Genomic DNA, 13219 nt, shown 5'->3' with positions numbered 1-13219 from the left:
AAGCTGCTACAAACACCGAAGAATGATTAGAAAGCGTCTGACGGATGACAAAGTTAATCATCATGTGAGTCATGCTGTCATCTAACCTCCAACTAACTTCAGCGTAGCCCCATCCTCTTCCTCCCTCCTCCTCCTGCCTCCCCTCCGCTCTCTCAGAAAGCAAACCTCTGCCCTTGGTGAAGCTCTCCTCATTAAAGCCCCATCAGCAAGTCACATCATTACCTGTTTACTCCTCTCACACCTCTCTCTCCTCCCCCTCTTCTGCTCTCTCTGTTAGCCAGCCAGCTGCCTCACACTCCAGAGGATATTCCAATTAGAAACAACATACAGACACACACACACACACAAATGTGCACCGGTTGATATTCCAATTAAATGCAACATACCAGACGAACGCAAAAAAACATGCGTGGCCGGTGGACGTTCTAATTAGCCGCGGCGTGGACGCTGCTCGGTCACCGTGTCGGGTAATATGCGGACACGTATGCATGCACACACAGGTGTACCCTTGAGAAGTCATGAGACAGATAACCTCTGCTGGTATGCATGACCGTATGCATCAGCGCCACTTAAAACAATATATGCAAAGTCATCAGCTGGCACTAGAAAAGCAGTTATTCTGTCATTCACAGCTTACAGACTAAAGAGACATTCTCCCTTTTAAGCTATAACTTTAACATCCGTCAGATTCTATTACATAATTATGGTGAATTTTTTTTTTTTTTTTGTTGCTCGTATGCAAAACTCCCAGATTCACTTAAAACTATAACAACTCCAAACCTCTCTGGCTTCTTGCGGAAATGAAATGAAAGTGAGAAACTATGAAACATCCAGCAAGAGTATGATTTCCCTGATGTGTGATTAGACGGGATCACTTTGATGTCAGCTTTTTTGCCGCGCGACACAGGCAGGCGCCCGCCTCCGAAAAGGAAAATGGGCTCAGACGTAGGGAAAAGGGAGGAATGGAAATCGCCTGACAGACACTCCAAAATAGGGAGAGATTGTAAGAGTCGACTCATTTTTATTGAGTAAGAGGACGGGTAGGCTTGATGATTCGGTGTAGGGTTTGTGTGCGGAGGAGAATGACACAGTGGCACAGAAGAATGACACTTGAGCTCGTGTTGATGGCTATCTCAAGGACCTACACTGATGTCTTCTCAAAAAAACACCCACAAACAAGCACTCTGCATGAAGGCTTCTGCTTTTCAGCTTGAATAATTAATTTCCAAACAGTTTCAGGTGTCAAAAATCTATAACGGATATGAGCATATCACATCTGACACCAGCCTATGTATCCGCTTACTTCTTATCTACCTACAGCTATGTGCGCGCATTGACTTCATACAAAAGGTATACGTGTTTAGCATGGCGATGTACAAATTGTGGCATCTGCAATCGAAGGCTCGCCATGAATGTCAATGAGCGAATGAAGTGTTTCGCTGTTAAAGCCAGAATAGTCGTATTATCAAAAAATGGAATCAATAAGCTGCTTTAGCTCCAGTAAACACGACGGCTCACTATGTGTGCTGCTTTTATGGATCAGATTAGCTCTGTTGGTGTTTCTGTCCACACCTCCTCAACCGATAGGGTGGAAGGACACCACAGAGGCTGTCACGCTATCGCTCAATCATGGACATGTCTGTTTACTTTTACAAATATATATATATGTTGGCCTAAAATCCATAAAGACCAAGAGAGAGCTATCTCTAACTCCTCATCACAGGCAATGGCCTCAGTGTGGCTAAGCTAAACTCATTTTTTGATTGTTTTACTTGAGGGATTTATGAGTTGTGAATCAAAACCATTCAACGTTTTGTATATTCCTAAGATTCATTTGGAGTTCTGTGTGTCTGTGTCTGCATATTGTTGGGTAAGATGTATTAGATAACCTTATAAAAAAGACAGACAAACTAAAATATGCCCACAAAAAAAAAGAAAAAGTAATATGCTAATGATGCACAGAACATCCACAATGAAAACATATCAGTCACTGGATAAGTCCAGGATGTAAAGGCTGCACAGAATCTCACACACACACACACACACACACTCCAGTGATTACTTTTCATTCACATCAAACAGCCATCAGAATTTAACTACAGGTAGGAGGGATCAGTTCTACAGTACAGCCCTCTAAAAGCCTGGATCATGGCATCGATCCAGTCAATCAGCCAGACAGAAAATCCTCTTGTACTCATGAGGGATTGTCAGGAGATCTTAAGACTCTGAGGCAACGGTATGGCTCAGTGTTTCCGCTACATACATTTCTGCCACCGCCACCGCTGCAGAATTTTTATGAAATGTCACGAAGTTGCGATTACACGACCCTGCAGAGGGTTATTAATTCAAAACTTCCGATAAAGGAAGAGGAGACGCGTGGCAGCATCTGGCCGAGACAAGAGAGAAAGCAAAAGAAGAGAGGGAAATGGTAGAACTCACTGGTTATTAACATTAGCAAACTCAGCCAACCATAAAACTGGTAAATTACTTCAGTAAATTTCCGATAGCTGAGCGTTTAGAGCTCATACAACATGGGTGCAGATGCAGTCAAGCAGTATCTCTCCGGTTCGATTCAGACTCAGCTGGACTTTTGCTGCATGTCAGTCTCCTGCTTTCTCACTCGCATATTTCCTGGTTTACGTGCTCTAATAGAGGCAGTAAAACAATAAATAATAGCCACTGAATTCAAAAAAAGCTGCAGACAATCCACATAGAAGATAAGTGCTGTTTTAAAATCATACTAATTGCATGTTGAGATGAGTTTAATAAAATCTCTCTCCAAGAAAGGAATGTAGATGAGGAAGATAAATAAACACGAAGATGTTTTAATGTTCTTCTTGGTCAAACATTTACGATGTGAGAGAATTATCTAATGTAACTCAGCAGACAGGCAGGGAGTAGTGGAGGCGAATGAAGCGAGAGAGCAGGAGAGAAAATGAAGGATACTAAATAAGTAGGCAGGACAAGGTTGTACCCATGGCTCCACCACTGATCATGGTGAGTATTCAGCAGCATTGCACCGTATCAGGCAGCTCATGGTATTTCTATGTAAAATTGTATCAACAAAAACCAATAATGCTGCTTTAATCTGTCCCTTTATTTCATATTGTTTTTAATTGGCATTCATTTTCATGCCAGCAGCAGGCATATTAGACGCCTGCACCGCCCAGGTACAGCAGAATTCATTCCCCCCTGCTGCTGAAAAGACATCTTCGAGGAAACACTGCAGCTACTATTACATTTGTCCCTCAGCACCAGGAGATGCAGTTCTGACCTCCAAGAAAACTTGTATGGAGGGAATGATGTTTTGCCAATACATGCAAACGACACATAAATCGCTTCCCACCTGCCGGCGCATTGTTACGTTGTCAAAGGTATCACCCAGAAATACAAAGAGCATTCTCTGAAAATCATTCAAACCCAGTGCAACCTACTATGGAGTCAAATCACGCACTTATACACACACATCCAACAAACCAAACCCAACCGCCCACACTGACTTGGCCTGCTGTTATCTTCCCTGTAGACTGCCATGTCCCAGGGAAAATTGCTTTAAATCCCAAACTGGTCATATACGAGGTAAGTCGACAGATAAACAGGCAGACAGACACTTTGGCCTCATCCTCTTTGCCGACTCAGAAATCCTTGAAGGCGACGGATCTAATATATACTCACGCTCGCCGTATTTCACAAAGAAAACAAGTTTGGCACGCGGTTAAGGCATGTGCTAAGCTTCACACACACTCACCCTTTCCGCCGACTGTGACGTGCCAAAGAAGATGGGTATGAACGCCAGCCAGATGATGCAGGTGGTGTACATGGTAAATCCGATGGGCTTGGCTTCGTTGAAGGTTTCGGGCACGCCTCGCGTCTTGATGGCGTAGACCGTGCACGTCACCATCAGCAGGATGGAGTAACCCAGGGAGCAGATGAGGGACAGGTCCGAGATGTCGCACTTGAGGACCCCGCGCGCCGACATGGGGTCCTGGGTCCGCTGCTCGCCGTAGTCCACGACGGTGTGGGGGGGATCCACGGCGAACCAGACGAAGACGCCCAGCAGCTGGACGGAGATCAGGGAGAAGGTGATGACGAGCTGGGAGGCAGGAGAGATGAACCTGCAAAGGAGAGGAAGTGGTATAGTAAATATCCATCCATTATCTATACACCACTTAATCCTCATGAGGGTCGCGGTGGGGCTGGAGCATATCCCAGTCGACTTAGGGCGAAGGCAGGGAACACCCTGGACAGGTCACCAGTCCATCGCAGGGCTACACTTATAGACAGACAACCAAGCACACTCACATTCACACCTACGGACAATTTAGAATCACCAAGTAACCTCAACATGTTTTTGGACTGTGTGGGAGGAAGCTGGAGAACCTGGAGAGAACCCGCGCTGCACGGGGAGAACATGCAAACGCCACACAGAAAGATCCCGGGTGTCTTCACCGGGACGCGAACCGGCAAACTTCTTGCTGCGAGGCAACAGTGCTACCAACTGCGCCACCTTGCAGCCCGGTATAGTATAGTAAATATGTTTAATCTAATTTTCTTTGGCTAATAAGGTCTATAAAAACACACTTGAAGATGCTCAAAAATTCTTGAAACTTAAGGATGTTTTTCATGGTATCTCAAAAGTTATAACAAGTCTCCCACTCAACAGCAGAGATGTATTAGATTCTTATAAATGCAGCCACACACACTCCAACACACCCACACAAAGGGTGAGAAAGAAATCAGAGAAAAGGTAATGATGAGTTCCAAAGTAAGAAAGAAAGTTAGATGTAGAAAGGAGCAGTTGCAGTAAAACACAGTGCAGGGGAGAGGAAATGGGATGATTATCTAGAATGCCAGAGATAGAAAATAAAATAAATAAAAACTAGGGGCACATAATAATATCCAAAAACAAAAGGCTGTAATTTCATTCACATCCTCGCGAAGAAACAACCTACTTCTCCGAGCTCCCTGTCTCGAAGGATGCTCAGTGTCTGACTACCTGGAGGCACAACACGCTCTGGATAAGCTACAAAACGTTTTTGGCGGAAAAGTGTTTAGCTGGATGGTGCTGAAGGAAAAGAGACTGACCATCTGGGCAGCACCGCATGAACCGACGCGCGAGTAAATCCTGCATTAACATTTCAGCTACTTAGTTGATTCTCTCTCCCGGAGTCGCTCGCGCTGAGTGCAAACGGCACAATAGGTGAGTGTGAGTTCATGGCTCTTATCAATAATGCATGAAAAAATAAATGATGAGTAATGATTGCAAGTAGCTTAATAAGGAGGTAGTGGAGGTTAAGTGTTTGTGTGCACACGAATGGCAACACTTAGTGTCACTAGTCCGATTAAAATCTACATATAGTGAACATGCATGTGCATAGAGGGCAAACACAAAGTCCACACAATGTTAGACAGGTGAGTTTTTTTACCTGGGCGCTGTTACCGACTTCTTGCCTTGCTCGAAGATGCGATGTATCCTGTTGGTCTTGGTGAGCAGCGCCGCGTAGCTGAAGCACATCCCCAAGCCTAAGAAAATCCGCCTGAACGAACAAACGCCCACATCCGGCGTCGCGATCATCAGGAACGTGATGGCGTAGCACAGGAAGATTCCCGTTAGCAGTACGTAGCTCATCTCGCGCCCCGACGCTCGCACGATGGGCGTGTCGTTGTACCGAACAAACGTGACGATGACGAAAGAGGTGGCGATGATGCCCAGCATGGAGATGAAGACGGGGACGATGGCCCAGGGCGAGTGCCACTCCAGCTTGATGATGGAGATGGGAACGCAGCCGGTCCGGTTGGAATCGGGTCGCATCTCATATGGACACAGCTCACAGGTGAACTCTGAAGCCTTAGAGGGGAGAGAGAGTTTGGATAATGTGCATTCAGTACTTAAAAGAGAAACCTAGCTGGGGCTTTGTTATAGGAACATATTTCTGGAATATGTCTGTCTCAGTCATCCAGGTCATGGCAATCCCAGAACCTTCAGTAGAGGGCAACTGGAGTTCTCTTCTTGTTCTTCAAGATGTTCACCTTTCATCCAAGAGATTTTTTGTCAGTTCTAACTGACCTATGGAGAGTCTCAGGTACATACTGTTACTTTCTGTACTCAAGGTGTGAAAGGCAAGGAAGCTATCTAAGGAGGGATCTTAAGATTATCTGATACGTACCTGATAAGTGGCGCTGAAAACCTCCTCTTCTGTTCAAACATGGAACAGCCAGCTCTAAACAGAGGAGGAGGTCTATGGCACCACTTATCAGATACTTATGAGACAACCTCGAAATCCCTCCCGAGACAACCTGAGCACCGTTAATACCTTGAGCTGTCCCTCACGTAGCTGTTTCATTCACACCTCCAGGCATGTGGGTTGTTTATGGGCCATGTTCCTGGGACTCCAAGAACGAAAAGAGAAGTCCAGTTGCCCGCTACCAAAGCTCTGAGGATATTTTTAAAATAATATGAGCTTAGATGAATGTTAGACGGAAAACTTATTAGCCTCATACTAAGCTAATTCTGCCATTGTCACAAAATCCATTTAAGAGCATGACCTATGAACTGCACAAGCTACGCATAGAAACATGTGGCAGCGAATTTTTAAGAGTCGTCAATTTTTGGATTAGTGCTTTTGGCCCGAGACCTTTCAAAGAGGATTACTATTCATTAGCTATGCTTTCGATATCTCAGCATTCCTAATGCTGTTTGGAAAATTTCACATTAAAAGATCAAGATATAGAAAAAGAAGTAAAGTTAAATGTAGCATCGGGCCAGCAGCAGAAAAAGCAAATATGGATGGAACAACTGCAGTCTGTGTTAGTCCAGAATAACTACCATTAAATCACAACTGAATCTTTGTGAAGCTTCCACATAGATGCAACTATATTCTGAATCTCTCATTCTCTCGCAGGTGGTTAAAGATAATCTCTATGTTTTCTACCTCCGTGAAAGGGAGAACATTTGAAACATTGCTGTACGCTCGCTCTATAGTCGCACATTTGTTTTTGCGAGACTACTTTCCGTCGTGCTGCAATCTGAAATATACAGTTACGTGTCAACAGATTACAGATTTTACAGCAAATGCGTGTGTCTGTAAAATGAGTATTGGCTGCTCACTGTGACAAGCCTAAGCGGCTGCTGTTATGACTGATATTTGCTTGTCCCTTTATTGCTTCCTGAGCGAGGAAAGTCTTTGCGCATACACTCGCTCACTCGTGGATTTTTCTAATTTAATATGAAGGATGATGGGCTGCCAAATTGTCCCCGACTATGATATAATTAACATGGGGGATGTATCTTTATAATGTGCGATCAGACCCCTTCCCTCACCTCAAATTACGCACTTCCATTTGCTTTAATAGCATCTGTGGGGTTCTTCCTGCATATATAAATATAAAACGGCCCACCTAAGTGGCTCACTTTTTTTTTTTTTTGATTGCCTGAAATGAGTTGAAACAAAAATAATAAAAAAAAACAGATTAGAACTGTGCTGTGGAGTAAGAGTAGGCAGACAACAGCTGTGTGACAGCAGATGCAGCCGTGTTTGCAGTCTCTGCTACTACAAACAAAGTCTCACAGCAGATTCATCGGAAAAGCCTTTTGACAAATGGGATTTTATTTGTGAAACAGGTGCAGGAAGTTCAACGGAGGTTAGATGTTTTGGTCAAAATCTACATTTCTACTGCTTTTTGTTTTGACATATTCACAAATGTGAACTGGTCCAGGTAAAAGCTTTTGGAGGCTTTCCCAGCTTTTAAAACACAAACAATCAAGGTCATATAAAAGTCAGGGGAATCCCTTTTTGTGTGTGACTCTGCACAAACCAAACAAACCAGCTGAATAGAAAATTGGAAGCTGCAGTGATAAAGCATTGATGCAAAAAAAACGAACAAAAACAACAAAACCCAACTGCCTTTGACAGCCATACTGGCAGTTTCTTTCTTGGCTGTACACTTTGAAAAAACAGTTTCAGCTGTGCATGATTTGTAAAAAGTCTCCAGTATCAATTTTGGATGAAGAAGCCAAAACAAAATAAGGAAAAGTCTCTTGCTGTTTGGTTGTGTTGGTGGTTTGCAAAGCTTCACAGCATAGTGATGTAATGAATGCTATGAACTGAACATAGGTTTAATTGCATATCCTTTGCAGTGTTTGGGAGGATATGTTTCCTGTAGAGTATGACAGTTAATAGATCTTCTTCAGAGCTCTACCTGATAGTGGTATCCCTCGCAGCGCTCGCAGTGCCAGCAGCACGGCACACCTTTCACCACCTTCTTCCTTTCGCCTGCACGGCACGGGATGCTGCATACAGACGCTGGGAGAGACGGGTCACCCGTCTTCCAACGCATGGCCTCCACCTGAGGGGAAAAGAGAATACCAGGAATTATTTGTGCGTTCGATTGGTTGAAAAAAAAAAAAACTTCCAGTCTTCTCCGGGGATATAATGCAGCACATAGATCGGCGGCCATCTGCTGGAGCTGACATTACTGTGTGTTAACAGTCCTTTTAACACTCGCTTTTCTCTCTACCTGCAGAAAGTGCGTCTTCGGGGCATCTTGGAGAGCAATTAGCACAAGCAGATCCTCTGATCGTTTTCCTGAGTGCTGCCAGGCACAAAACTAACACCAGCTAGTCTGGAAGCCAGCAATCAGACCATAATCAGATCTGGCACAAATAGGCCATCTGTATTGCCTTCTGCATGTATGTGTGTGTGTGCTTATGTTCCTCCATGTGTGTGTTTTGTTTGTGTGTGCGTTTGTCACTGTGGTTATACAGTCAATCTGAGCTTTCCTTATGTCTGCTACGCGTGAGTCTGCGTGTGTGCGTTCCACTCCGTAGCTATGTGTGCGAGTGTTTGTAATAAAGTCTGTCATTACACCAATTCCCCGAGGTTTATCCGTTGCCGATGGTGCTGAATAAAATGGAGCATTACTGTTTTAAAACAGCCACAGAAGAATCAGTCCAACGAAAACTAGTTAGGAAGAAAAACTCATCAGGGACAGAGAAAGTGGACTTGATTGGATCACTGACACACAAACAGAAGAACATTCACACAGAATTTAAACTCCATTATTGGGTTACTGGCTGTTCAGGACTTAGTGCTGCAAATATATCCATAAGGAGAAACTTGCAAACTGTTATTGTTGTGTGCTGCTGTTTCCACTGTTTATTGAGTATTTTCCACTCATTATTTATTCATGGACTGACTTTAGGCTTTACATACACACACAAGCAAATACACAAACACACCTTATTTTGTAAGAAGACCCATGAATTATGCACTACTCAAAACAACACAGGCCTGGTCATGAACCTCTAGTTTATTAACTATAGAAGTGACAAAATAAAAGCTACAGTATGGGCTTAAAGAGCAACTTGCATGTTGAATTTTTACTAACTTTATACTTATTCATACTAGAAATGATTGTGTGGAAAGTTAATGCACAGTATGATATGTTTTATGTGATATAAAAGCAGAAATGTGGATGCAAAGTCCTTTTTTTCACAGCAAATCACATTAAATCACATCAGGGAGTCATCTCTGCCTCAGTGCTGTGTGTAATAGTTGGTGGTATGAGTTCTACTGGCTGTGAATTTGAAAGTTTTTTTCAGCTTTTCATCATAATGAATTATTTTGCAGGTTGCACAAACTCCAGCCTGTCAGGACATCCAGTTCACACTTTCTCGAGTCTGATTCACCAGATGTGGGTATAAGCCGTTCAGTAGCTGCTCATTTCAGTCGGATTTGTCCTCTACTACCACTATGTGTGTGTTACTGTTTCCTTCGCTAAAGGAAACATCAAGAACAACCACCAGGCAGCAACACAAAACCCCGACAATTTCAAGTTTTGTCGAGGATTTGAAGGCAGTGCTGCCAGTTGTTTTGGTGGATTATCAATGTTAATGCCAGAGCTCGTCTCCCTGCACGCACATTTTCCACAAAAACAATTCCAATCATCAGTATTTTGTGGGAAAACAGATGCATCCTTCGCTTAGCCCTGTCCAAGATGACTGTAATTGGTTTAAAGAAATGAAGGGTTCATTTGCAAAAACAGATAACTCCACTTTTGTAGATTTTCAGAAAACTTATTTTTTGTTGTTTGCTTGAGATAATATCAATTAAACTGAAGTTGAGCAGATCTGACTCAGTGGAAAAGACAAAAATAGAGATAAGATTGATGCTGTCTCAGGTAGATGATGGAAAAGTGGGTTTTCTGAAGGTTTGTGAAGATGGAGTTATCTGTTGTTGCAAATGAACACTTCAAATACAACAAACAAGATGGCTTTGTATGATTAAACATGCTCTACAGAACTTGCTGGTAAAGTGAGACTTCTCTCTCTAACACTAGTTTTCATGCCTGGGCCTGTTTTGTGGTAGTGAAGAGATGCAACATCACTGCTGCTATTGCAAAACGGGGGGGTTGCAATCCCGAAGACATGCTGGAGGTCTGGATGGGAGGTCTAAGTCAGGACGTGGGAGATTGATGGCTGGTGTGGTTCCTTTGATTCACATAGTTGCTTCAATTCCAGCATCAGCAGCTTCTGATTCTGGCACCAGCGGGAGCCATCAGATGTTCATCTCAACTGTGCACCCTTCTAAATTAGCCTGCTCTCTTTCTGTCACTGTTAAACGTAGTGTTGACGAGCCAGACATGACGGATACCAGGCGATACTTGTGCATCACCTTCAGCTATGGTGCATATTAGGACTGCAGCATTAAAAAGCTAATGCTAGTTGTGTTATATCCTGATGTCCATCCATTATCTATACACCGCTTAATCCTCACTAGGGTCACGGGGGGGCTGGAGTCTATTCCAGCTGACTTAGGGTGAAGGCAGGGGACACCCTGGACAGGTCACCAGTCTATCACAGGGCTACACTTAGAGACAGACAACCAAGCACACTCACATTCACACCTACGGACAATTTAGAATCACCAATTAACCTCAACATGTTTTTGGACTGTGTGGGAGGAAGCCAGAGAACCTGGAGAGAACCCACGCTGCACGGGGAGAACATGCAAACTCCACGCAGAAAGATCCCCCACCGGGACATGAGCCGGCGACCTTCTTGCTACGAGGCAACAGTGCTAACCAACTGCACCACCTTGCAGCCCATATCCTGATGTATGATGGGAAATTTCTGGTGACTGACATGTAAAACTACGTTTGCTAAGATTGTCGAACTCTATCAAATGTTCTCCAAGACACCTACATCTACAAATTAATGTCTCACTAATAACTTCCTTTCTCACTTCGTTGTCGTTCTTAACAAGCTCACAATTATGCATACATGAATATATACATTTGAAACCTTGTGGGTGTCAAAAACGGTGTGAGAATGTCACAACCAAACAACTCCAAACATTCATGTATAGACTTTGATCTTCTAGTCTGTCTGTCATTTCCCTACACGTTAATTCACTGGGTCTCCACTGTGCTAGTTGCTTTGTGAGCCTAATAAGGTCCAAACACTGTATGTCCACATTGATCATGAAAGTCACCTGCTTGACCACCACGGCTCTTGTCACGCAGAGATGTTCTGTTTTTTTTGTACAGTTTCACACTCAAACTGCTTGTTGATCACTCAAACGTCCACCTGCCGCCACCGCAGGATCTTAATGTGCGCCTTCAAACCCAACAGGACGGCTAAACAAATTAAATACATCAGTTAATTTGTCATCTGTCAAAGTGTCCCAATCGTGTGCTGTGTGGTGTCCTTTGTGTTACCGCAGCCTCCCTCCCTCTCTTTCTTCCTCTCACGCAGTCGGCCAGGCCGTCCATCAGCCAGAAAGCATTTTGTGTCTATTAGTCTTCTTATCTGTCATCTGGCCTTTCTAATGAAGTCCTGGGTGGATTTATAACGCCGAGCACTCCAGCGCGCTCAAGGAGTTCATGTGCATGCATGTGTGTGTTAGTCAACTCCGACAAAGACAATGCAATTTGACTTTGCCTCTGCTGTTTTCGTGTGGATGGGAGTGGGTGCAGACTCCGGTGTCTGTAGTTTATATGTATTCTGTAGGAGTGTGACCTTGTGTGGGTGCGCAAGTGTCTCCTGCACGAGACTTAGCATTCTGAATAGAAGAAAAGAGCCATTCTTCCGTGTAAAAAAATAAAAAATAAAATAAAAGTTCAATTTGAGCGAAGTTTTGCTCCTGAATGAGAGCAATAACTCAAACAAATCCAGGCCAGTAACAAGGGATTTGGAATTCACGGCAGCTGCTCACGGAAGATGTTGAACTTTCATTCCTCCAAGGTGTTTGATCTATAATGCTTCAGGAGCTTCAATAAACCACTCAAATCAAAATGTGTTTTGGATTATTGTAAAAACAGTTTTTCATTATTACGCAGAAGTCACCGGCTCGAATAATAAAACGGTCCAACATGCGATGAGGTGGTGATACATCTGCAGCGCTGTTTCTGGACTGAACTGCTTCTCAGATTGAGGAAAGTTAAATCAGTGAAACAGCATTACATCATGACTATTTTGGTTTCTTCTGTTCCCTTGATCTGATTCAGTTGGGCTGGTTTGTAGTCTCTTCTATATGCATATGCATATGCATTTTCATTGTTAGATTGTATTTAGACTTTTAGTTACTCTTTAAATTTCAAAATACCGGCACAATTTTGCACCTTATTTCTTCTACAAACACAACTTGCATGTTATTTTGCACATTATTTTCCTTATTTTTTTCTTAAATCTAACATATGAGCTACTGGATACCTTAAATTTCCCCAATAACTGTTGCAGTTGTGCATGTACTCTGGGTGTATTTGCTAGTCCACTTAAAAAAAATCTCACTCTGAGGTGTAGTTTATTGGTCCAGGAGCCGATGACTCTGTACTCAGCAGTCGATCTGTTGGTGATCTGGTACTGGAAGATGTCGTATCTTCCCGGAGCGTCTCCGTTCTCGTTGAAAACCACCGGTGTACCGGCACTTCCTGCAACAAAAACACATGTTGAATGTTAACGCAGTCATTTAATGTGATACATTTTGATTTGCTGTTACATGGTATCACTTTTTCTTGATCAGAACAGGAACCGACCAGGAGGGACTCGCAACTCCTGAAAGGTACAAAGCATTAAGTGAAATGGTTCTGGTTGAAAAGTCCTTGCTAAAAATGGAAAAATGTATCCTTGAGCTGTATTTACTCAAAAGAAACTTAAGATGATTACCATTTCTGGTTGTGTTCATGTCGTATTAAAAGCGGTTACACTGTCTCCAGTTAA

At 43.3% G+C, this 13219-nt stretch overlaps 1 protein-coding gene across 1 annotated transcript in view; it reads right to left on the bottom strand.

Moving 5' to 3' along the window:
- Window positions 1-13219, bottom strand: part of grm8a (glutamate receptor, metabotropic 8a) — a 300249-nt gene that overhangs the window by 32794 nt on the left and 254236 nt on the right. Inside the window, exons 7-10 of the mRNA XM_008291934.1 lie at window positions 12791-12930; window positions 8200-8346; window positions 5427-5848; window positions 3749-4115 (exon numbers count right to left, since the gene is read on the bottom strand). Coding sequence (XP_008290156.1) covers window positions 3749-4115; window positions 5427-5848; window positions 8200-8346; window positions 12791-12930 — 1076 coding nt within the window. The remainder of the gene's footprint in view (window positions 1-3748; window positions 4116-5426; window positions 5849-8199; window positions 8347-12790; window positions 12931-13219) is intronic.

This window comes from Stegastes partitus, unplaced genomic scaffold, assembly GCF_000690725.1.
Source record: "Stegastes partitus isolate 25-593 unplaced genomic scaffold, Stegastes_partitus-1.0.2 Scaffold770, whole genome shotgun sequence".
Lineage (NCBI taxonomy): Eukaryota > Metazoa > Chordata > Actinopteri > Pomacentridae > Stegastes > Stegastes partitus.
The sequence above is the reverse complement of the archived record's forward strand: the minus strand, read 5'-3'. Positions and strand labels throughout refer to the sequence as shown.